Raw genomic sequence first — 27,821 nt, forward strand, 5'->3', positions numbered from 1 at the left:
ATAAAATACAATGAAAATTATTAATGATTTTTGTTAATTATTTTTACTATCTAGCATTACATGGCAATATGTACTAAGATATTTTTTGAATTATAAATATATATTATTCATTTATGTATTTATTATTATTTTTACTATCTAGCATTATCTGGAAATATGTACTAAGATATTTTTGAATCATAAATATAAATTATTTATTTATGTATTTATTATTATCATTATTTTTTTAGCTTCAATAAAATTATCAAGCATATTTTTTCTATGAACAAAATTAGGAAAATGAAATATCTATCATATAAAATGATAATAGATGACCATGTTTTAATAAAGGATAATAGAGATCACCACTTTATAAACCTCAGATGTTTTCGACCTGTCGACCGGGATCAGTGGCGTGGTCTTGTAATCCAGCTACTTGGAGGTCCAGGCTGTTGGAAGTCTTGAGGTTGGGAGTTCTGTCCTCTGTTTGTCTATGTTGAGCAGGCGTCCGCATTAAGCACGATGTCGATATGGTGGAACCGGAGGAGTCCGGAGTTACCAGGTCGTCTAAGGAGGAGCGAACCAGCCCAGGCCGGAAACGGAGCAGGCGAAAGTTCCCGCATTGTGTAGTAATGGGACATCGCTTGTGAATAGAGAACAGTTGGCAGCCTAATCAATACAGTCAGAAACAGCCTTTTTAATGATTGTTTCTTGTAATTATCTTTTTCTGCGTATTTTTGAAGTTAATTTTATTTTAAAACTTATTAACATTAATATAATTATTAGTAACATTAATATCAATTAATAAAATACAATGAAAATTATTACTAATTTTTGTTAATTATTTTTACTATCTAGCAATACATGGCAATATGTACTATGATATTTTTTGAATTATAATTATATATTATTCATTTATGTATTTATTATTATTATTATTTTTACTATCTAGCATTATCTGACAATATGTATTAAGATATTTTTGAATCATAAATATATATTATTTATTTATGTATTTATTATTATCATTATTTTTTTAGCTGCAATAAAATTATCAAGCATATTTTTCCTATGAACAAAATTAGGAAAATGAAATATCTATCATATAAAATGATAATAGATGACCATGTTTTAATAAAGGATAATAGAAATCACCACTTTATAATCCTCAGATGTTTTCTACCTGTCGACCGGGATCAGTGGCGTGGTCTTGTAATCCAGCTACTTGGAGGTCCAGGCTGTTGGATGTCTTGAGGTTGGGAGTTCTGTCCTCTGTTCGTCTATGTTGAGCAGGCGTCCGCATTAAGCACGATGTCGATATGGTGGAACCGGAGGAGTCCGGAGTTACCAGGTCATCTAAGGAGAAGCGAACCAGCCCAGGCCAGAAACGGAGCAGGCGAAAGTTCCCGCATTGTGCAGTAATGGGACAGCGCTTGAGAATAGAGAACAGTTGGCAGCCAAATCAATACAGTCAGATACAGCCTTTTTAATGATTGTTTCTTATAATTATCTTTTTCTGCGTATTTTTGAAGTTAATTTTATTTTAAAACTTATTAACATTAATATAATTATTAGTAACATTAATATCAATTAATAAAATACAATGAAAATTATTACTGATTTTTGTTAATTATTTTTACTATCTATCATTACATGGCAATATGTACTAAGATATTTTTTGAATTATAAATATATATTATTTATTTATGTATTTATTATTATTATTATTTTTACTATCTAGCATTATCTGACAATATGTACTAAGATATTTTTGAATCATAAATATATATTATTTATTTATGTATTTATTATTATCATTATTTTTTTAGCTTCAATAAAATTATCAAGCATATTTTTCCTATGAACAAAATTAGGAAAATGAAATATCTATCATATAAAATGATAATAGATGACCATGTTTTAATAAAGGATAATAGAAATCACCACTTTATAATCCTCAGATGTTTTCTACCTGTCGACCGGGATCAGTGGCGTGGTCTTGTAATCCAGCTACTTGGAGGTCCAGGCTGTTGGATGTCTTGAGGTTGGGAGTTCTGTCCTCTGTTCGTCTATGTTGAGCAGGCGTCCGCATTAAGCACGATGTCGATATAGTGGATCCGGAGGAGTCCGGAGTTACCAGGTCGTCTAAGGAGGTGCGAACCAGCCCAGGCCGGAAACGGACCAGGCGAAAGTTCCCGCATTGTGTAGTAATGGGACATCGCTTGTGAATAGAGAACAGTTGGCAGTCCAATCAATACAGTCAGACACAGCCTTTTTAATGATTGTTTCTTATAATTATCTTTTTCTGCGTTTTTTTGAAGTTAATTTTATTTTAAAACTTATTAACATTAATATAATTATTAGTAACATTAATATCAATTAATAAAATACAATGAAAATTATTACTGATTTTTGTTAATTATTTTTACTATCTAGCAATACATGGCAATATGTACTATGATATTTTTTGAATTATAATTATATATTATTCATTTATGTATTTATTATTATTATTATTTTTTTAGCTTCAATAAAATTATCAATCATATTTTTCCTATGAACAAAATTAGGAAAATGAAATATCTATCATATAAAATGATAATAGATGACCATGTTTTAATAAAGGATAATAGAAATCACCACTTTATAATCCTCAGATGTTTTCTACCTGTCGACCGGGATCAGTGGCGTGGTCTTGTAATCCAGCTACTTGGAGGTCCAGGCTGTTGGATGTCTTGAGGTTGGGAGTTCTGTCCTCTGTTCGTCTATGTTGAGCAGGCGTCCGCATTAAGCACGATGTCGATATGGTGGAACCGGAGGAGTCCGGAGTTACCAGGTCGTCTAAGGAGGAGCGAACCAGAATACAGTCAGACTCAGCCTTTTTAATGATTGTTTCTTATAATTATCTTTTTCTGCGTATTTTTGAAGTTAATTTTATTTTAAAACTTATTAACATTAATATAATTATTAGTAACATTAATATCAATTAATAAAATACAATGAAAATTATCACTGATTTTTGTTAATTATTTTTACTAACCTGCATTACATGGCAATATGTACTAAGATATTTTTTGAATTATAAATATATATTATTTATTTATTTATTTATTATTATTTTTTTTTAACTTCAATAAAATTCTGTCATATAAAATGATAATAGATGACCATGCTTTAATAAAGGGTAATAGAAATCACCACTTTATAAACCTCAGATGTTTTCTACATTCTCAGATGTTGGAGAGTATTATTCTCTATGATTTTATCATAGAAAATTGGCTCAATAATTTCTGAAAAATTGAATCTTGAAAAAGTTTTATTTTTAAAATTTGATTTCTCAGGAACTTTTCCCCCGATTTCGCACAAATTTCGTAGTTTGCCTTTGAAAACTGTGTTCTTTAAAGTGAAATAAAACTTTGTATACACTAAAATTCATAACTTTTTTGACCTTTATGAAATTAAACCATAAAAAAAGTTATAAATTTTCTCTCTGAAAGTTGTTTTTTGCATGAAATAATCTTTGGATAATCGAATCTTATAATTGTGGACAAAACTTTTTCTGTACTCTTAAATAGTTCTCGAGATATTTTGAAATTCGCAAAAAGTAACATTAACATTAAGGGGTCCGAAGTATGGATCACTCTCATGATAATATTTCCTGAATTGCGGCTATCCCCTATATTTTGAAGGTCAGAAATCCAAATCTGTAAAAAAAAGTTATTTTTATTTAAAGAAAGTACATTTTGTATGTGATTTCATAACTTAAAATATCGTCTACACTGATTAATTAGCATATTTGTGACCCCTTTCGAACCTTGAACATAAAAATCCGATCAGTAGATGAAAAGTTATATAGGGTGGTCCGTTTATTTTTTTGCTCACTGTACATAAAATCTTCAGAAATAACTCATGATTTTGAAAAGTAAATATCGTTCCGAAACCATATAAATACCCTAACTATAAATGTCACGTTTAAATAGGCTAAAAAAATTTTTTGCTTCCACTCGGAATTTTTTAACCTCCACCATCTGTTTCTGTTTAGCTATATTAAAATGCAATAGCCAGGTCAAAGATTTTTCAGAGCCTGCGATCTCATTAGCTTTTATTGATATAAAATTATAAATACTTAAAAATAATAATATAAAATATATTAAATAAAAATATTAAATAAATAAAAATGTAAAATCAATAAAAATATTAAATAAATAAAAATATAAAATCAATAAAAATATTAAATAAATAAAAATATAAAATAAATATGTAATTTAATCATAATTATAAAAATTATTTGCTTTGTAAGTAACTATTAATAATATAAATTCTGAACCGCGGTTTATCGACTCAATAAATAGTAATAGTAATCCATCATGTTATTAACGAGTTACTTTTTTATCAATTTGAATGAACGCTTTCAGAAATATTTCATGACATTCTATTACGCGTTTCAATAAAAGAACAAAAATTACCTCCCGGTAAAAAATAATAATAATGAATATATAAATAAACAAATCAAATCTTTTGAGAAAAATTCAGCGCTTTCACGTTGTTTGAACCCCATATGGCACCAAGTGTATGATTAAATCTATGTCAAGAATTAATACTTTTTGTGTTTTAAGCTAACATTTTCCTATGGCATGCATTGGAATAATATAATAAAAACCTTACTGTCAAACCAATTTCTAGAATTTTTATTATTTATTTCCTCTTGCTTTTCATATCAACTCACTTATCATCGGACTACATAATTAATTTAAAATAACTCATAATTATGTTTTTTCAATTTTTCATATTCTCTTAAGAAATTATTTTTAGAAAGTAATGTTACTGTTTAAATATCACTCATAGAGATGGCAGCACCAGAGCTCTCATTAGCAATTTTTTAAAACTTCTGTAAATAACTTGTCTATTTTTGAAAGAGTTTAGTAATTTATTTTATTCTTTCTTTAATATTTCGCAATGCTCAAAATGTTTGCAAAAACTAATCTGAAAAATAATATTGGAAACAAAAATCCTTAATAGAATATTTGTTTATTGTTTAACTTTTCTTTTATATTTAAGTACAAATTTTCCCTTTAAAAGAAATCAAACTTGTACATTTCCAAAAATAATTTGTTCAAAAACTTGAAGACGAAGCAAGAAATAGTTAAATTGAAATCTGTGTATACTTATAAAAAAATTAAACATGTGATTTATGGAAATGGTGGTGTGATGGTTGATCTTTAATCCCGTTAGGACCGTGATCACACGAGTGATCGCGTGATTCTCCCTCATATAAAACAATATCCAGTCTGACTCCAAAGGCCTGAAATCACATGGTCGTGATTCGTATTACATCTCGCAATTTTAGTATGTATACTCTCAAAGTATGCGAGATTGGGGAAGCCCTTCTTTCTCAAACAAATCACACGGCCGTGATTCGTATTACCTCTCGCAATTTCAGTATGTATACTCTCAGAGTATACGAGATTGGGGAAGCGCTTCTTTCTCATTCTGCCAGTCTTGAAAGGGTTAACAACGAACCTACACATTAATGAAAAATAATTTTATTGAGCGTCGATTTTTTCTTAATGGCAGGCAAAAATAATAGTTCAAACAAAGTATCTCTCCCTCATAAAGAAGTTGAATTTAGTTTATTAAGGTTTGAGAAGACTTAGATTTAAATATTTAATTATAAAAATAAAAGTTTAAATAGCAACCATATTTATCAAGGTTGTGAACGAAATGTGAAAGCTCACTGATTTACCTTCATACATAGGATGTTCTGTTATGACCACCTTTAATGTATAATTTTAAAACCCTTCTCAAATATAATGGCAGAAAAAGATAGGAATCGCAAATTCATATTTAATGAGTACATTAGCAGTGTGATTCCAAAATCTAACAAACCACAATTAATGAAGGCAGGAGGAATATTTTTTTTTTAATTTTCTGAAAGAGATGAAGAGGAGTTTAAGTGTGAATATTAGAAACACCTCTTAGTTTTATCAAGTAACCATGCTAGTTTTAGTTTTTTTTCATCTGCCTTCCTCCCTAGTGATTCGACAAATGTGAATAGTACATCTGTTTCGTCCTCTTTACAATATTAATTTGCACTTCTTCATGTTTTACTAGGATTTCAAAAATATTCCTGAGAGAGTAAGTTAAAAAACATTCCGTTAAGAAGCATTAACTTTAATCACATGCGTTTTACCAAGGAAATAAAAAAGTATGTATATTGTGAAATATCTGAGAGTAATTTGATTGCCTAAGATGATGTCTGGCATTACCATGACTACAAATTTAAGCATTCCGAAATAAAATAGCAATTTACACGGTTTTATTAAATCGAAGATGAATATTAGTTCGAAAGTTTTGAAAACATATTATTATTTTATTTATTATCTAGATGATTTTTATATTTAAGAAGATTCAAGAGAAATATGTATTAGAGTTCAGGTTCCCATTAAATATCGAATGTCCAAGGATTTTATGTTTGTTTAATAAATTCTATTTCGCTCACTAAATATTGAGTTTGAGTTATAACAATGAAACTAAATTTAGTTTCATTTAACCACAAAACTTCTTATAAATTAAATTTTAAAATTTTTAATCTAGTCATGACAATAGAAAAAAAAAGCTTAAAATAATTTAAAAGATTTGACGCATATGGGATTTCGACCAATCCAAACCTAGAAATATTTTATAATTTCGTACATATCAACATAGTTTGAAATTTTGAGCCGATAGAACCATAATATCGTACTAACTTGCTCAACATTAATGAGATATCATAACCATAAGAACAAGATATTTGTGGTTCAGCTTGAACGGAAACACTAGTTGATGTAGCACCTAATTAATTAAAAAACCGCATTAAAATTATATATACACTACCGGTCAAAAGTTTGCGAAAATTTTGAAATCTACAAAAAAATGGTCTAAATTCAAATGTTCATAGAACTGCGAAAAATCATTCAAATTGCACGAAAATTTGATATGCTCTAAAGTGAACCCTCTACATTTAGTTACATATGATCAAATTGCAATACTTCGTTTTTTACGAACTGAATCCAGCTTTTCATCATGGGTTGTTTCTATGGTGAAAAAAGTTGTTACGTTTGAACACTTGCCAAACTTGCAAAAAAAATTTTGGTACTTTCTGTGGATAGAAAATAGTTGTCTGAACCGTTCTATGTAAGCCTTCAAAATTTCAGATCGATTTGATTTTTTTTGACGAAGTTATAGAATTTTGAAAAACTTGTGTACTTTTCTCGATTTTGAGCATTCCACATATGCGGTCTTTTGGTCTATACATCTTCCACCAGAGAACTTTTTAATTTTAATGCTTTCTATATTTTCAAATAATTAATATTGATTATAAAACAAATATTCTTATTCATTGTTTTAATTTTTGTTATTACAAAGAATTTATTATGAATATAATTAAAACAATATCTCATAGATGTCACATTTCATCGAAAATTTGTTTGCTCTTGCAAACGATGCTCTGATATTTCGAATCGAAATCAGTTATGGGACATTTTACAACAGGAATGGAACTCTATATCACTTGAAGTGATTAATGGTTTGTTAGAACGAATGCAACGCATATGTAAGGCTATAATAAAAGCAAAATGTGGATTGTTCGAGGAATTTAAGATTTAAATGTTAATTCATTTAATTACAAAATACGAATAAGAATATGTCAAATATTTGACCTGTTGTAAATAAAATAGTTTGGTAAAAATGCAAATTTTTTATACTATTGTTAAAATTTTTTTAGAATTATTTATATAACTATTGTTATAACTTTTTATTTTAATTTAATGTAAAGTAAAAATATCACAACAAAACTAATACATATAAGCAATAAATATAAACAATAATAATTACAATGATGAATAAGAGTATTTGTTTTATAATAAATATTAATTATTTGAAAATATAGAAAACATTAAAATTAAAAAGTTCTTTGGTAGAAGATGTATAGACCAAAAGACTGCATATGTGAAATGCTCAAAAATAGAGAAAACTACACATGTTTTTCAAAATTCTATAACTTCGTCAAAAAAAATCGAATTGATCTGAAATTTTGAGGGCTTACATAGAACGGTTCAGACAATTATTTTTCTTTAACAGAAAGTACAGGAAATTTTTTTTGCAAATTTGGCAAGTGTTCAAACTTAAAAAATTTTTTCACCATAAAAACATACCGTGATGAAAAACTGGATTCAGTTCGCAAAAAACAAAGTATTGCAAATTGATTATATGTAACTACCAGTAGAGGGTTCACTTTAGAGCATATCAAATTTTCATGCAATTTGAGGGATTTTTCGCAGTTCTATGAACATTTGAATTTAGACCTTTTCTTTGTAGATTTCAAAATTTTCGCAAACTTTTGACCGGTAGTGTATATATATAGATATTTATTCTAAAGTAGCCGTAGCCTCATAAATGAGATAAAATATTTTTTAATGAAATTAATTAAACTTTACAAAGGAAAGATACAATTTTCTTTCAATTTTGACATTTTTACAAATTGTCAAATATTTTTATAGTATATTTCTTCAAAATTTGATGTAACATTCAATATATATATATATATATATATATATATATATATATATATATATATATATATATATATATATATATATATATATATATATATATATATATATATATATATATATATATATATATATATATATATATATATATATATATATATATATATATATATATATATATATATATATATATATATATATATATATATATATATATATATATATATATATATATATATATATATATATATATATATATATATATATATATATATATATATATATATATATATATATATATATATATATATATGTTGCTGTACCCTGTGCAGCGGTGGCTCAATTGCTGGAACATTTGTCTCCCAAAGAGGTGAAGCAGGTTAGAATTACAGATGGATCATGCGTTAGAATCCTCTTACCGTCGGGCTAACCGTGGAGAGGGTTTCTTGGTTTAGCTTTCTATGTAACGCAAATGCTGTCAGTTTGCATAAAAATTTCTGTCCGAAGGATAGTTTGTTTTGATTTGAAGGCTAGTTTGTTCCAATGCTTGATGTCTTCTGGGAAGGATTCAAAATCGCAGGGCTACGCAGTTGAGCACTGATAGTCGCAAACCCTGAAGTAGAACGACAGTTCAACGCCAGTTCTAAGATAATTTAAAATGTTGAACTCTAACTTTATAACTTTTAACCATGCAAACTATACAAATTTGATAGAATTTTATAAAAGTGTGAAATGAAACCGATTTTTCGTTTCGGCTGAATAGTAAAATCGTGTAAGCAAGTTATACAGTTGTATGATTGTATACAACTATATTATGGTCAAATGTCTGAAATTTCTAGCAGTGTTATAAAGAGCTCCCGAAAGATTTCTCTCTTATTTATGATTCCTAAAATGAAAAAAAAATTCAAAATGAAAGGAAACGAAAAAAATTGAGTATGTTTGAAGTTTCGTTAACGGCAGTGCAAGTAGTTTTGGAACAATACTGTAGATGTTATTGTTTCTAAAATTTAACAGTTATTCAATGAACCTATGAACTCGGGCAAAAAGAATGAGCTATTAAATATTTTACCAATACATTCAAAAATATCTAAACATATTAGTTTCAAATGACACAATATTAACTTCAAATGTTTTAGAAGTTTTCAAAGTGCTTGTTTTCGAAAATAACACTCTTATTTCAAAAAGTTTTTTCTTACAAAAGTCTTTATTTAACAAATATATTTATTACACAATCAAAATAATAAGATGTATGAGGTTTAGTAATAGACAATAAGACACAAAACACATTGTTGAATAATTATTACAGTTATTGTTATAATTTTGAAATAATTCTGTCGATAAAATTAAACATAATAAATGGTCTCTTCAATATTTGAATTTTCCAAAAATGAACTATGTAATTTGATAAAATAAAAGTAATCAGTTTAATGAATATTTTTCAGCAGATCCAATGTTATACATAATTAAGTTATATACATAAAAGTGTACAATGACAGATAAGTATAACAGAAAATTTAACGTAAATTTCCTAATTTTGAATGATTCAAATAAAATTTTTTGAATATTAATAATATACAATTGAATATTTAATAATGTACATATAAAAGAAATGCGAATTTTGAATTGAATAAATTCAATCCCTGAGTTCTGGAATGTTTATCTTAAAATGAATGAATATATTAGCAGTAAAATAAAGTATAAGACAACGTTTGTTTATTTTTTTTTATTTGTGCATTATACGTTGTTTTCTACTTTATTTTACTCTAGCTCGAAGATCATCATACTTTCTTTGACTACAACGAGTACAATGTGCAACACTAATTATTCAGTTTTGAATCAAAGATATATTCTACACAAAAAATGAACAAAATTATAAAATTTGCTTTTTCAATGAAACCTATGAATTTATTTGTGGAATTTATACAGAATTTATTATGATATGATTGAGCATCGATATTATGAACGAATTTATTTGAGCAGTCTGATTGGCGTTTGTGAACTTGATCCAAATGGCGTATTTCTAATCTGGAAAAATAATTGCTAAAATATGAAAGGATTTCCAATTACATTCCAAATTAAAATTAAAACTTATTTTAAAAATATCTTGTTAAAACGTTCAACAAAAGAAGGTAAAACAAAGACACACTTCTTTTCAAAACTTCTGAACTTCTTAAAATAATTGACGGATTTAGTAGAGTGATATATTTCAAAGGACGCTATTTTTTTTATTATAACAAAAAAAAAAGAAAGAAAAAAAAAGAAAGGATATATTGCTTTTAAGAGTTTGTAAATTTTTAAATAACCGAAAAATTTAGTACAGTAATGTAAAAATGATTAACTGTTAGATGATATCTGGCTTAAAAAAGGAGTACATTTGGTAATAAAAGTGAGAAAAAAATATTAATTTGGTAAGTTTTGAAGTTATATAAAAATATTAAAAGGTTTAGTACCATGATATGAAAAGACTTTAAAGGATAGATAATGTAAGTTTTAAAATCATCATGAATGAAAAAAAATAGAATTTATTGTTTAAAAAACTTCCAAAGTTTTGTAAAATAACTAAAATAGTTAATATTAAAATTTAAAGTTGATACAATTTGAAACAAAAGCATAATATGATTTGTTATTGCAAACGAAGTAATTTTTTGAATTTTTTTTTGTAGAAAAAATGAAATATTTGATTTATATAGATGAAAAAAATAATTTAAGTAAGACAATATAAGTTTAAAAAAAGCATAAAATTATTTGTCATTATAAAAAAAATACATTTATTTCTTTAAAAGTTAAGAAGACTTTTTTGATACAATTAGGAAAGGGAAATATTTAGTTCTTAGAAGATTTAAAAAGAAAAAAAGGACAATATTACAGGTCAGTATTAGTTAAAGGTAGGATTATTTTTTTCATAAAAATGGTGGATTCCTAAAATATCTGAATAACTAGAGATATTAAGTGCCAAAGCACAGAAAAATATATAAATGCTGCAAATTGATTATTATTATTAGTTAACGTAACTGAAAGTAGAATTTTTGTTTCATTAAAAAAAAAATTTAGTTCTTTAAATAAAAGAAAATATAAAATATGAAGTTTAATAGTCCAAAACTAAACAAATAAGCTCTTTTGATTTTTAAGTGATTTTTATCGAAACGATTGTTGTAACTATATATCAAATTTTTAAATTCATTACTTCATTCAATTGTAAAGTTTTATCCTAAATACCTATAAATTATTACAGTTGAGTATTAAACCCCTTAAGCATTTATTCGATGAATTTAATTTTATTCCAAAAATTATTTACATCAACATTATATTACATGAGATTTGTTCATATTGTAAGATTCCATGTTTTCATATAGCTTTGATTCGCAGTTGGCAACTTCAAATGATATTTTCTTATAGAGAAAATGATTTCATATATTACAAATGAAAAAACGACATATTTTAATATATCTTAACCATTTAAAAGGTTAAACAGTTACTATACACCAATTAATAGTTTACACTACAATTCAATGGCATTGCTCACTGTATTACGTGCTGTTTCAGCTCTCCATGCGAATTAACATATGGAGATGATTGTGGCAAAATAGGCAATTGATGCTGATGGTGAGCAGTTTGTGCGTGCTGTATACCAGGATCAGGTACTTGTGATTGTTGAGCATAATTATAAGGGTTCTGCGCGGGGGCATATTGAGCATAACCGTAAGCGTCTTGTGCTTGTTGAGCATAACCATAGGCATTCCATGGTAGAGGTTGTACTGGGTAGGCTGGCATAGGGTATTGAGGTTGAGGCATTCTGGATTCTTGGTGATGATGCGGTGGAGAATGATGAGGTATCTCTGCATTGTGCCTGGATTCATGTCCATGATGATGACCGTGATGATGGCCGTGATGATGATGCTTGTGGTGTTGTTGGTGACTGAGCATTTGAATTATAAGACCTGCTGCCAGTATGTGAGCTATGTTTGAGTCATGATGCTGTTTATAGCTGGCAACGAAAGTGTCCAAGTTGAAGTTTTGCAACAGTAAAAAGAAAAAAAATATTACCCAACGAGACTTCATTTTCCAAATTACTAGAAAAAAAATTTAATTAGACATAAATTAGTAGGAAACTTGAAGAATAAAATTTAAATAAAATATGTAAAAAGTAAATTTTGATTAAAAAAAAGTAAATCTACAACAGCTTCGGATTTCTTAAATTCCTTTATTTTATTTTATACATTCATCACGTACGGTGTAAAAATGGCTACTCCAATATAGTCAGTTTCCTGATATATGCTCCGAACAAAAATTTCGTATCCCTTCTTTGAAAAAACGAATTTCGACAAAATTAAAGAAATATTTCCTAATTCTATTCCCCCCCCCCCAAAAAAAAGAACTTAGTGCCTAATGCATTAAACTTTTCGACTTACCTTTTTAACATGGATACCATATAGGTTTCACAACACAATAAGGACAAAGAGATAAATTTCAATCAAGGCCGAACCGGGTTTCGAACCCGGATCCTTATGGTACAAGGTCTACTTCTTGAACGCCATGCATTCCGACCGGCTTAAATTGTCAGTTTATTTTTAATTATACAGCCTAAATGTTTCGTCATTCTATTTAATAATCTCCCACAATGCACTGCGATGAGGTTTGAGATTTCGTGACAAATTGATAATCTAAATGAACGAAATAATGCTCAAGGATTGCTGAATCGTCAAAAGTGAGAGTTTTGTTTCTGGGAGTGTAGTTGAAAACAAGAATGAGTGGGGAGAAGGTTTGATTCTTCCCCATTAAAATTTTACTCCTAATTTTTCTTCTATCAGCCATTTTTCACGAATTGCCATTTTTAACAACCTGAAGAAGGGAAGCCCGTTCTTTCCGAGAAACATAGTTGTTGTTTTATACTGTAAAGTCTGCCTTAAGAAGTGAAGATAAAAATTCTTAAAAACATTAGTTTAAAACAAATGTTAGTACATTTAGGTGGATAATTGAAATCCGATATATACGCAATTAATATCAAAGTTTCCAAAAGTGCATATCATAAGTGGTATTATTTCGAATTAAAGCCATGAAAGAAAAAAATACATACAGAAATAAATAAAGAAGGAAAATAAAAGCCTAAAAGAAAACTTAGGGGAGTGTCGGACTCCCCCGCCCACTGTCAATTTCAAGTGTATAGAATATTTTTTCAAGTCAATGGGCCATCGGACATTAATTGTTATGTTAAAAAAAGATTATTTTCAAAGTTTCAAGTATTTATGCAACTGGTAACATGGTAAACAATAGTTTTGAAAATATGTTAAATACAGTAATCAAGAAATTGAGAAAAATCGGTTGAATTTTGTGATAAAAATGATAAATGAGGTTTATCTATTGTCAATACATTGGTCATTTTCATTTACACCTGTAAAAACATTTCAAAAAAAAAAATTGTAACTGGGCGGGGCTACCCGACACATTTTGAAAAGAGCTGGAAAACATGTTTTTATATATATCTATTTTTTTGAGTTGAACTATTCTTTTTCTGGTTTATTCGTTTTGCATTATTTAATTAGATGATAAAACAATAGAAACATGCAAAAATATTGATTATTACTCAATATTATACAGAAATATAAGCAATACTCCTTAAGTGGGTGGGTCTACCCGACTCTCCCCAACGAAAAGATTAAAGTAGAACTATTTATTTTATTGTTTGACTGGAGTTTTTTGTAATTGTATGAATTTATAGAAGTCTAAATGTAATCTTTTTTTTCCTGACTATTTCATTTAAAATTTCTAAGAAAATCCAAATTCATTATAATTCCATTTTTTTCACATTTTATCTCAACATTAAAAGGAAATATTGAAGTTTAAAAAAAGTTCTTTTCAAATAACTCTCGAAAACTAACAAAGATATGTGTCACAAATTAATTACCTAAAACTTTACAAATGTTTCTAACAAAAAGAATTTAAACACGAATATTAAAAGCTTTTAAAAAGAATTTATTTTTTATGCCTAATAATAATATTTAAATGTTTCTTATATCTAAATAATCTAATATAAATATTTCTCATATCTAAATTAAAATTTATCTGACTTTAATAAGAGTAAGAATGGAACAAAATAAAGAGTAATAATGGAACGAAATATTTTATGTTTCTAAAAAACTTAAATACAGAAATAAGATTTTGATAAGTTGTTTTCTTAAATGTATTCTTCTTAAATGTATTTTAATGGCGAAGTAAAATAATAACACAAAATTAGTTAATTTTTAAAAAGATTTTATTATCAACGAGTCAATTTGAGCAAAGAATATCCTTATACGAAATATTAATTTTTGCTTAAATGAATAAAGAGTTGGTAGAATAATCTAAACATTATTTTTTATGAGTTAGGAAAACTTAATTACAGAAATAGATTTAGATCGAATCGTTTTGAATGAGGAAAATTTTTTCAGATGAATCATATATAAATGAACTTAAATGGTATGATCAAGGAAATAAAAGAATCATTAATCAACCTAAGCTCTTAATCTTTATACGTTTTAATGTTTATTTGAAGCAATAACGGTTATTAAAGAATTAAGCATTAAAAGAATTTATAAATAACAAAAACTACTTTTTGATGTTAAATTTTTATAGCTATAGTATACAGTTAAGGAATATAACTGTTAACAGTTATTAATTTAGTTTGGAATGATTTTTATTCCGCCAAAATCGTTTATACAATTCACATTCTGAAATTCATTCACGCAATTATAAAATCTTTTCCTTGAAAAATAATTCCATTCAAACAATTACTTTTAGTAAATGCCATTTTTTATTATTTTAAGTAATTATTATCAAAAGAATTTTGAATTGCAAAGTATACTATTTTTTACACCATTTTAAATGAGATGATTTTACATGGAAAAATGCTAAATGTAGGTGAAATTGGTCAAACAGTTATTAAGAAATCGAATTTTTAAAGTACGATTTCTTTTTAAAATTTCGATTTCTCAGGAACTATTCAACCAATTTAATCCACATTTAGCATTTTGCAATGCAAACTCGTATTATTTAAAATGATTCAAAAATTGTATACCAAAAAATTCAAAATTCTTTTGATTATTATTAATTAAAATATTAAAAAATGATAAAAGTTAAACTACTAAAAGTTATTTTTTGCATGGAATTATCTTTGAATAAATGAATCTTATAATTGTGTAAATGAATTTTTTAATTCGCTTAATCCTTTCTTGAGATGTGGTGAAATACGCAAGAGAGCAAAATTATCGGCTACCTCCTATATTTTCGGTTTCAGAAATCCGAGACGGTCGCAAAAAAAAGTTGTGTTTATTCAAAGAAAGTACGCTTTTGTGTTTGATTTCTTAACTTAAAATATCATCTGCACTAATTAATTAGTATATTTGAGATTGCCCTTTTAAATCAATAAGAATGAGTGACAGAACGTGAGGATCCAATCATTAGATCAAAAGTTATTAAGGACAATCTGGTGATGTCCAGCTTAGAACTTTTGAATTTTAGGAAAATAAATTAGTATAAAACATGCAAAGCTTTAAAAATGAAAACTAAGAACAATAATTTGGGTTGAAGTAATATATTGAAGAAAATTGTAGTAATATTTAAATTGTAAAAGGAACTTTTGTTTCTCCTTTCGTGTTTGTTATATGACAACCAATTTTTACGGCAACTGATCCTGTTGATATAGAAGGGGTCCAATTTGCATGATTTTTTTTAAATTTTTTTTAGTGTAACTGGAAATTTCTCGTCCATGCTCGTGCTGCTCCCTAACCCCCAAATTTGCTTCGCAGTAATCTTAGTTTCTCAATTGTAAAGCTTAAATTTTATTGAAAAGCAAAATTTCTTTCATTTTTAAACATTTCGTTCTTTTGTTCCTTTAAGCGCATTAACGTTTATCTCATTTATTGTGATTTTGAACTCATCTTGATTACTGACGAGTACTTTTGAAGGGAAATTAATAAGTCTCTAAGTTATATATTTAGAATGAAGAGCAACAAAAAGGAATGCAACCTCTGAAGTTTGTCCCACGACACAGATTATCTAATTTTTGGTCTAATTATCCTCTGAAATTTTTCTGTCAACTTTGAGGTCTTAACAAGAAAACTTATGGTTAATTCTTATCGAATTCTTCAGGCGAACTCGCTGCTATGAAGTAATACTATTCACATTCTAGAACCCTTCCTGAAATATTCTAAATATTAATCATAGTCTAGCAACACAAGCATAATTTTAAATGTAACTAACTCTCGAGTCAAGTTTAAAAACAGAACTCATTTTTGATGACTTGTTTTGATTTCTCTGATAATTTTTGGAAATTTAATCAGTGCCTCCATTACAAGAATGGAAAAGTATGAAAATGTCACTGTTTCATTCTACTGGCATCATAACTCCAATGTTCGATTCAACTAATACTATTCTCACAAAAAATAGACATAATCTTCTTATTTACATAACTTGCCTTACTTTTTTTACATACAATTTCTTCTAATCGCAAAAAAGCCAGCCTATCTTTCACTCTCAATACATTCGAATCAGCTGGTATTCAGAGTTCTTAAAAAAAGGATAGATCTAATTTAGTTTATAGAAATAGGAGGGTTCAAAGTTTTTTTCCATCACAATGGTGGGGAAAGCGTGGTTGGGGATGTCAAAAGGCAGTAAGTTCTTTTCATCGTCAGTTTTTAAGTTACATTTCAGTTCTACACTGTAAAAAACTCCGTTTCAATTTACGGTATAAAGTATCGACACTTTGCGTACTTCATCCGTAAAATCTATATTACAGTAAAATCAATTTTTACCATTAAATATTACACCTTAATTTTAGAGTAATATTTATATCAGACGAGTGATTCACTGATTTTATGGTAATTGATATTGCAAAAATTACGGTCCATCAGATTTTTATTTCCGTAACGTGTTCCGGTAAAAATGGATTTTACAGTACCGGCACCATGCAAGCTAGTACTTTTTACCGAAATTTGATCAGGAATTTTTTACTGTGTACCACCAACTCAGAAACGTGTTGCTTGCTACTGTGCATTCATCAACAAACATGCTCCTATACGCGTAATACGAGATGCATGTTTGCCATGCAGCAAATGGAAGAAAACAAACTGAACATTTATGTCTCGTATAAAATAAAACACTGTGTCAATTTGTAATTTATTCGCTATTAATTTAACCATTTATTAATATTTAACGATATCTACCTACAAGACTTATTTATCATCCCTTTTTAATATAATTCTCGGATGTTCTTTTTAAGTTTTTGATTTCGATTAATGTTCAAAACTCAATAAAAGTAGCATTCATTCTCTTAGTATAAAGTAAACTGCGAAAAATTCCGGATGAAATTACGGTAAAAGTACCGGTACGGTAAAAAGTACAGTAAAAGTACAGTTTTACCAGAAGATTCATTTTTACCGTAAAGCCTTACGGAACGAAAAATCAGTTACTGTATATTCGCTAATTCACTATAATTAAATAAACATCTTTAAAAATTACGGTATAAAATTTTACTAAAAAAATGGATTTTACAGTAAATAGAATTTTACGGATGATAAACCCAGGGTATGAGTACATTTTGCCTTAATTTAATGGTACTTTTGACAGTATAATCCACTGATACAACTTTTCTGCACAATACTTTATGATAAACATATTTAGTTACTATTTTGCAATTATTAAAAGATAAATAATGCTTATTAATGGTAAATAAGTTATGCTTATAATAAATTTTCTATAAAACTGCTTCCAATTAAAAATAAACGTTGAAGTCAAATGTGTAGTTTTTTTTGCTAAAGTCTGACAAAGATTTATAAAAAAAAGTTAAGAAAATATGGTCTTCTATTTTTACACGTTTTTTTTTCTTCTTCTAAATCTGAGATAAACGTTTTTAGTTCAATGAACATTACTTAATTTTCACAGAAGAATATTTAAAGATTTTGACTTACACTAGTTTTTGCGGTTTTCTGGGTGGATAAGCAGAACTGTTTTATTTATTTGCACGAAAACTTTCCATAGTTGGAAAATAAGTCAAGGAAATTGGTAAAAACAAGAGAGCTGCCGTCAAAACAAACCATAATTAGTCTCGGTATGATAAAATGCACGAGAAATATGCAGCTAATTATATACAATTCTCATCTTCCTTCATTTCATCAGCTATTGTAAAACACGCTTAAATGTTTGCTATTTTCCAAACATGGCTATAAAAAACTTAATGTTAAGATATTTTTTCTAGTCTGTTCATCTAATCTGTCTAATGTTAAGATATTTTTTCTAGATATTCTTTCACAGTTTCTGAGCAAAACTGTGTATAAATCTCGAAATTCGAACAAGAAATTAAGGATATTAATTTGTCCCTAAAGATTAACACCATGGAATACTTTACATGGTTTAATTATTTAGGCAATAGAATACTCCAAATAAGCAAATTTGCAAGTTAAATTAAACCGTATGCAAATTAATACATTTTAACTTACGAAGGTTCCTCATCATACAGTACTAAGTTGCGTTGGAAACCTACGTATCGACGCATGGAAACCTTTGTATTAACACATGTCCAGCAGGAATCAACCTATATACATTTTAAGCAGAATTTGTACAAGAAGTAGGTTCAGAGCGCTGAGATTGTGATTCAAACGCATGAAGATAATAAAGATTTTGATAACTCACTGAGAACAAAAATTCCGGTAAAGTCACCGTACTGAATAAATAAAACCTTTCTAATAAAAAATAATTATTATTATGGTTAATAAATCTAAACCATTCAAATGGTTATTGCATATGGCAACAGTTTACCAGAAATTTTGGTTTTCAAAATTGTAGTTCTTATTACTACGCATTTAGTAAAAAATATAAAACTGAAACGTAAATTTAGCCGAATTAATAGTTTTTATGCAATTCTAAGGTATCATGATAAAAATACCAAATATTTTATAAGCAAATTTTATAAAATATTATAAAGCCATACTTTATAAATAATTTTACCAAAATCATTACACTTCGCATGAAATCATGCACTTCGGACAAAATTACCCCGATTATTGGTGCTCTCATAGGGCCGGAAACACAGTAAATTTTATCATATCTAAGTAGTTTTGACGCTATTTTTTTCTCAGTAATAGAGTAATAATAAGCAATAATAAATGATATCAGGAATGTTTTACGAAGCTCTCTTACCAAAGAAAATAAAAAAGCCATAGTTTATATGCCTTGAACTTGATGCAAAACTATAATTTTAAATTTATAAACTATATTTATAAGACCATAAATTATATGAATATTATAAGACTATAACTTCATAGATTATAACCATCTTGCCGTAAAGCTTATACTTATCTGATAAGGAAATTATGCTGAACATCTCGAATGAAGAAAGAAACTTTAAGCCTTTCAAGGCAGATTTCAAATTCTTTATAGAAAAACTATTTTTTGCAGCATATTGTTCCTTTAACGTTTGATGATAGTACAAATAAGTTTTTTTGAATAAAATCTGAACTCACTTTTAGCAGTTAGTTCATTGGACAATGATGTAAAATTACTCATGAAAAAAGACAGCTGGTAGATATATATCCATAGTCGCAGTAATGAGGTTATTTTTATTGCTTTCGTGTGATAAACTTTAAAATAGATGCTAAAAAATGATGTAAAAGTATATATTATGTCCTAATATTATGACATTCAGATTTTTTAGCTCTATTTGAGTTTTATTACTCACAAAACGGTACGTAAATATTCACAAACATGTGATTTCTTCAAAGCTATGCCACCATGACAGTTTTGCAAGGGCTGCCATCGATTGGTACAGAAGAAAGGAAGTTCAAAAGATTGTAATGTGTAAATCTAATGGAATCTATTTAGTCCAACAGTTTACTTGGGTCTACTTATAGTAAACTACCCAACAGTCTACTACAGTCTACGTGGGATATATGTCCCCTAAATTTCGAAAGGGTTAACGGGATAAAGAACAGAAAACTTATTAAATGTCGCAACTAAAGGGATCGAAAATGTAGATACCACTTTTCGATTGCTCTTTTATATCACGAAATAAAGCCTTTTGGTGTTTAATATGCAATTTTTTAATTTTTTATAATTGTTGCGAGTTTATAACAGCTATTCATAACTGTTAATTCTTATGTTGTAAGCATAAATGATATAAAACTTTAATATAAAAGAAGCTTTTGTGTTCCAACTTTAATGTTTTTTAAATTACATCAGCATCGTTTGAGCCTTAAAATATTAATAACAATTAAAAATTATTAGTGATTTCAGCATTTTTCATTTAAGTAAAAAAATTTAATGCTTACATTATTAGTTCATTTTAAGAATAATAAATTATTTTGGACTTCCAAAAATAGATAAAAATTAGGAATTATTCATTAATTTAAGGATTTTCATGTTAAGTATAAAAACGTCCCTTAATTGATTATTTTTATTTAAAGAAATTTGTTTCTAAATAAGAAATGTTCATGGATTAAGTATTTGTCTGTTTTAAATCCAATGAATTACTTTTAACAAACGTTTATCTACAAAATTAAATGCTTTACTTTAAGTTTCAGGCAGCGCTTGCTTTTCGATATTTCACTAAAAATTTATGAAATAACACCTTTCAGTGAATAATGTTCTGTTTTCATAATTGTTATGTATAAAAAGATTGATAGAGATATTAACAAAAATTTCAAAATATAAAAGGCCGAATTTATTAAAGAAATCATTTGTATTTTAATTTCTTGTTAAGTTGAAAATTGCTTAATCACTGTACTGGCTCATAAATAATGTAACAAAAATTAAGAGTAGAGTGGGCTTAAGATTCATTGATTTTAATCATATTTTTCTATTTCTTAAAATATTTCATTTAATTTTTACTATACTGGCTATTTTTTCTTAAAGGCCCTTAATACACAGGGTGTTCTGTAAAAAACATCCTTAATATAAACTTTTAGAATCCTCGTCAAAAATTCATAACAAGGGCTCAAGCTTCTTTAAATTTCATATTATATTAACGTAACATTATTAAAATTATTTTATACATTATTTAAAACATAGACTTTAGTTTATGTTGTTTTATTTCTCGATTTCTTCTATGAATGAAGAGATTTTTGAATACATAGATCGAACTTGTAATTCAGAGATAGTCTCACGATCAAACAAAAAAGTTTCTTTTTAATAAATATTTATTATTTTTTATGTATCGGTAATCTTTGGTATTGTAAGATATATAAAAATATTTATATTTTTTTAAACGTTGAAGTTTTATGTTACAAATTTAATTTTTTTTTTGTGTATCTGGTTGAATAGCTTTTAAGAAATAAAATTTTCAATATTACATTTTTGTTTTAATTTTCATTTCTTTATGAACAGTTCAAATTATTCCAGACGAGGTTCCGATCTCGTGAACTTAAGTACTAACGAAATTGTAAAATACTTAAGAAAAACGAAAACTTATAACACAATTTCACAATATATTACCATAGACATCTTGAGGATCAGAAAGGTGATTTTCCGGGAAAACATGTATGTTAGATTTAAAAAAAAATATACATTTTTAAATCTGATTTCATAACCGAAATTTTCGTCTTTGCTGATTAATTTTGCATATTTTAGTTGCAAATTTCAAATCATTGAGATTGTATCTTAGGCGTCAAATTCGGATCATTTCATTAAAACGTTTTTAGGGCATATCGATTTCATTTATTTTTCGACAGTTGTACAGGGCACTAAAAAAAAATTGGACCACTCAAAATAACTTTTGATGTAATGATCGGATCGTCACATTCTAAAACTCAATCTTAATGGTTCTAGGGAGTGATTTCAAATATGCTAATTAATTAGAGCAAATGATATAATATATATAAATACTTTTTCAAAAATAAACGAATTTTTTTGACGGATTCGGATTTCTGACCCCCAAAATAAAACCGCAATCTGTGAAATATGGTCTTAATAATTAAGTCAGGAGAGCGGTCCCTTAAGTTCGACCCCTTAATGTTAATTTTACTTTTTGCGTATTTCGCCATATCTCGGCAATTTGTTAAACGAATTTTTAAAAAAATTGACCACAATTATAAAATTCATTGATCCGAAGATAATTCTATGCAAAAAATAAATTTTGGTAAATATTTATTATTTTTTATTATTTTATTTAATAATGTTAGAAAAAATTTGTATTGTAAGGTATGCAATTTTTAAGGTCATTTTAAAGTATTTAATTTTACATGATAAAATACAAAATTTGAGCGAAATTGGTTGAATAGCTCATGAGAAATTGAATTTTAAGAAAGTAATATATTTAAAACTTGATTTCTCAGGAACTATTCAGCCGGATATACTCAAATTTCTTAGTTTGCAATTTAAAATTAGATACTTTGAAATGATGCAAAAAAGTGCATATTTTACAATTGAAGTTTTTTTTACTGTAATTAAATAAAATAATAAAAAATAATAAATATTTACTAACATTCATTTTTATCATTGAATTATCTTTCGATAAACGAAATTTATAATTTTGTGCAAAATGTTTTTTTAATTCGTTTAAAAAGTTCTTGAAATATGGCGAAATAGGCAAAAAGTAAAATTTAAAATAAGGGATCCAAACTTTGGATTACTCTCCTAACAAGGAGCATTATTTCCCAGATTGCGGCTTCCCCCTATATCTTAGGGGGTCAGAAATCCGAATCCATCAAAAAAATTATGTTCATTCAGAAAAAGTACATTTTTGTGTCTGGTTTTGTAACTTGAAACATCGTCTGCACTAATTAATTAATATATTTGAGATCACTCCCTCGAATCATTAAGATTGAGTCCTAGAACGTGAAGATCTGATCATTAGTTCAAGAGATTTTTAGGCTGGTCATTTATTTACTTATTTTCTTGGCCCACTGTACATTGCATTAAAATTATGCATTCGCATAGTATATGCTTTTATATACATCAATAAATTTTTCCTACCAAAAGAATTAAGCTATGTTACATATGCTGAAATATTAATAATTTGTAAGCATTGATCAAATTTTCAGCAAATAATTAAAATATTTACAATGCTGCAACGTATAGTCAAAGAAATATTTAACAGTATGTAAATACTAAACAAGTGTTTATACTAACATAGGTGCGTCATTATAAGCAAATAATTAAAATTACTTAAAAAAATAAATTCTTTCAAACATATAAATGTATTGAAATATATTTGTTGCTTGTGTTATAAATCGAAAAAATGAAAATAAATAAATAAAAGAACTTCTTGATTGTTTGGAGACTTTAAAATTCACAATATTTTTATTAATTCTTTTACTTTATTTTGTATGTTCATAAGCAACTTATAAAGTAAAGTATTGTAAGTATTATGAAAACCATAATTTTTGATGGTTAGTAACAGGCAATGAGCTATATACTAAACAAAATGCATTAAATATTTTTGCTTTAAACCTTTATCGTATTTTAGATATTTTTAATTCTCTATGCGAATTTATCTTTAAATACTATTTTATTAAAAATCTACTTTTGTTTCAGATATTTTAATTTTCTTAGTTACATTAAAATCATATGAAATAATATAAATATAATAATCAATACATAACATAATTACATAAAAAATGTATCATTATAACTACAAATAAAATGTATATTAAATTATTTCAACTATGATAATTAAAATATATCTTGTATGATTTTTCTGGTTGCTTAAAAAATAATCATACAAGAAATATTTTCAAAGAAATGTTTCAGTTGAATGAAATAATTTTTTCAGCTGATTAGAACTCAATAACATTTAATAACACAAAACGCCAAAATAGTATTAGAGTCATAGCCAAATAATTTCTTACCATATGGTGAATACCTCAACTTAAATAACTAATAAAATATATTATTTTTTAGCAAATCGAACCAAATATCACCCAGTAATAAGTGTCCATGAAATCTCTCAGCACCCGATAGAAGTATCCAATGTCCAAACTAAATTATCCAATAAAATCAATAGATGTGAAGCAATTTTAGATACTCACTTGTTTGAAAATCCTGATGAAAATGAAAGAACTAAAGATAGAGCTCACAGTCTATATAGATCACTACTTAACCCAACAGTTTCTTGACTACTTTTTTCCCTCTTTCAAATCACCCATGCGTTTCCACACCTTCGATTATCAGTTAATCGCTAAATTTTTTTCTTACTTTCATACATTCTCGCCTTTTTTCCCTCAATCCCGGAATCAGGGTCTTGTGGGGTGTCAAAAGTGTGAAATTTTTATTTCCTTCGCACACTTCAACGCTCAACTGATAACATTAATTGGAAATAGAGCTTAATCGTTCTCAATTGCCACCTTTTCATTTGCAAAGGATAGTAGGTGAAAAAGAATTTTAAAGTACGGAGGAAATCTATTTTGATGATTATACAATTTGCAGTTTCCTTACGTGATTTCTCGTTAGATTATTGATGTTGTTGTAATATTAAGTTTCCTAAATCATAACAGCTAAAGATAGGCATTATTTAATGAGATATGGATTCCTTGTTTCCGAATATTTTTACGTTAATGCACTTTAAATTACATGAAGCTTGCAAATCTAATATGTAAACATATGTTTATCTTTTCATAAGGATAGTGGAAGAAATTAATTTAGAAGTTTCAGCACCTTAAAAGCTGACGAAGGAACTCGAAACATAAAACGTTTTAAAAAATTTTTAAGCAAAAGCAAATAAAGTTCTGAGTTTTGACCTTACATGCCTGATAAAAAAAGATATTACAAGCAAATAATTTTACAAAATTATTTTTTTTATTGTTTCCTTACATGATTTCTCTTTATATTATTTATGTTATAGTAATTTTAAGTTTCTTAAATTATAACAGCTGAAGATAGCTATTATTTATAAGATATGGATCCCTAGTTTCCGAATATTTCCTAGTTTCCGAATTGACGGAAAACACGCAAAAACATGAAACATTTATAATTGCTACAACTTTTTAGCAAAAGCAAATAGAGTTCTGAGTTTTCACCTTATAAAAATATTTTACAAGCAAATATTTTCACACTTTAGAAATTACCATATGGTAAATATATTTCTCACAATTTAGAAATATGCGCGTGGAGAAGTTTTAAATATCAAAAAGATACAGAATGTATTGTGTTTATTGACAAGTCAATTATATATATGAAATTTTAATAATGTAAGTCTCAAATTATGCGTAAATGTAACAACTTATACTTTATACATTAATTTTAGATTTATGTTGAAAATTGGCAGAATTTAAAATTAATAAAACTGAAAGAATTAAATTTGTTTAAAGAAAAATTATTTAAAGATTTTATAAGAAATATTTAAAACAAGTTTTATTTAAATACTTATCTAGAAATGGGGTTAAAAGAGTATAATTCTTTTCAAATTTTTTATTCTAATTACATCAAATATAGTGTTTAAAAAATCCTGCGAGTGAAAGATTAAAACTCCCCACATATTCCCTTTAGATATATTTTTTAATTACAAGAAATATTTCTATTGCATGATATGTCTTAAGATTTTAAAATATTTTCCGAAACTTCTTTTTTATTTACTCAAAACTCAATAATTTCTACTTGAATTTTTCTTAGAAGTAGAGGAGTTTCAAATGTGCCATATGTCTGCTTTGAAGAGCCTGATACACATTTTAACGATTATTCATTGCTTCCTTTGATACATATTTTTTAGCATCTTACTAATTTTTTTACAAAAATGAATTATTAAAGCATAACAGCTATGATGCTATTAAAAATGTGCAATATTTTGAAATTTGAAGAAATATTGAAATCGGGATGTGCCTGGGCAGTCAACAAATTTAGTCAACAATCTTGGAATTGTGCTATTTTGAATCATATTATAGTACTACCTAAACTTGATTGGCCGGGATAGCCTAGTTGGCGGAGTGCTTTGCTCACGTTCCTGAAAACGAGAGTTCGAGTCCAGCCGGTCGAAGTCTCGCCGTGTAACATATGGTGACTGCTGTACGTTAAATCTGTCGGGCCACAAAGTCCTCCATGTAATAACAAATTATACCTCCGGGGGTACTGAATTGGCAATTGATCGTTCTCTACTCAGGACAAAATTACGAACTATGGAGGTCCGCCCTATAAACGGGTGCGACGTATGGGTCTGGCACAAGTCGAATTCTGGGCCATAAATGGGTTCCACTGGTAAACAAGAGCAATCATTTTTCCTGCCTTCATTTCCTACTACAACGATTTACACTTGATGACACGCATGTATAAGCACCGTTTAATTGCACTTCTTATTAAGTTTCCAGAAAATTTACTTCGTATTATGGTTAAAAGTATTGAAGTTATGGTCAATGATGACCCGAGTTTTCTGATAAGTAGAGCTGATAATAATTCAAGTAATCAGAAGCAGATATTTTTCACAAATAAACATATCTTTTTTTTTGTCAGGTTTTTTACTAAGTTTGGCATAATTTTGTAATGTTACCAAAATCTAGAAAATATGCTTCTAATTGTTTTATAAAAGGAACGGTCAAGGCTTTAGTGTTTTATGTTCCGCCATATTTCTAAATTATCATAATTACAAAATAAGCAAAACATAATCGTATCTATTTTTTAAAACTACCTCAAGCAAAGTATAACTATTTATTAATTTTTTCAACTGTCGCTGTTGTCGTTGACCATTAAATCAATGGGTGCGATTGTTATTGTTTTCCAGTGGCGCTATCTATGTCCGAGAGTTCGACTTCTGCCACATCCATATGTCGTACCGGTTTATAGGGTAGATCCATTTATACATCCATCCATTTATGCACAGATCTTAATTTTGACCTGAACCAGAGAACTATCACTCTCCAATTCAGTATCCAGAAGTATAATTTGTAATGGAAACATGGAGGACTTCGCGACCTGACAAATTTAGAGCGCGCCAGACATCATTTACTACACAGGGAAATCTTCGGCCTTTCCCACGAATGTGACATTCGTAACATCACATTCCCTTCACTGATAAAATTACCGTACTTTATGAAAAAAGCATATATGGGGGGGGGGAATAATTCTGGTTAATAAAATCAAAACATACAGTATTTAAACCATTCATTTGCTAATTTTTCCATTTATATGGTAATGGTTTACAATAAAATTCTGATTTTCAAAGTTATAGTTCTTTATTACCATACATATAGTTAAGAAATGCAAAACTCAAAAGTTAATTTAACCGAATAAATGATTTTCATGCCATGCAGGACGAAATTACCAAATTTTATCACACATTATAAAACCATATTTTAATGTAAATTTTACCAAAATCAAAAACAAATCCCTTCAGTAAGAATTATC

General features: G+C 27.5%; 1 protein-coding gene and 3 non-coding genes across 4 annotated transcripts; 3 read left to right on the plus strand and 1 right to left on the minus strand.

The window, feature by feature from the left end:
* The first annotated feature begins 379 nt into the window (after positions 1-379).
* Positions 380-677, plus strand: LOC147815229 (signal recognition particle RNA). Its single transcript, XR_015432186.1, has one exon.
* A 491-nt stretch (positions 678-1,168) lies between these two features.
* On the plus strand, positions 1,169-1,466 carry LOC147815230 (signal recognition particle RNA). Its single transcript, XR_015432203.1, has one exon.
* A 491-nt stretch (positions 1,467-1,957) lies between these two features.
* LOC147815231 (signal recognition particle RNA) lies at positions 1,958-2,255 on the plus strand. The gene has a single exon (XR_015432202.1).
* A 7,602-nt stretch (positions 2,256-9,857) lies between these two features.
* LOC107436930 (uncharacterized) lies at positions 9,858-24,647 on the minus strand. Its single transcript, XM_016048762.4, has 2 exons — positions 24,521-24,647; positions 9,858-12,598 (listed from the first exon to the last, which is right to left on the minus strand). The coding sequence occupies exon 2, from the start codon at positions 12,585-12,587 to the stop codon at positions 12,048-12,050; it is 540 nt and encodes a 179-aa protein (XP_015904248.1). The 5' UTR covers positions 12,588-12,598; positions 24,521-24,647; the 3' UTR covers positions 9,858-12,047.
* Positions 24,648-27,821: the final 3,174 nt, after the last annotated feature.

This window comes from Parasteatoda tepidariorum, chromosome 2, assembly GCF_982258835.1.
Source record: "Parasteatoda tepidariorum strain Cologne lab strain chromosome 2, Ptep-v5.0, whole genome shotgun sequence".
In the NCBI taxonomy this organism is placed as follows: Eukaryota; Metazoa; Arthropoda; class Arachnida; order Araneae; family Theridiidae; genus Parasteatoda; species Parasteatoda tepidariorum.

Excerpts from the sequence above, each read along its gene's own strand:
- LOC107436930 (XM_016048762.4), bottom strand. The coding sequence starts at position 12,587 with ATGAAGTCTCGTTGGGTAATATTTTTTTTCTTTTTACTGTTGCAAAAC.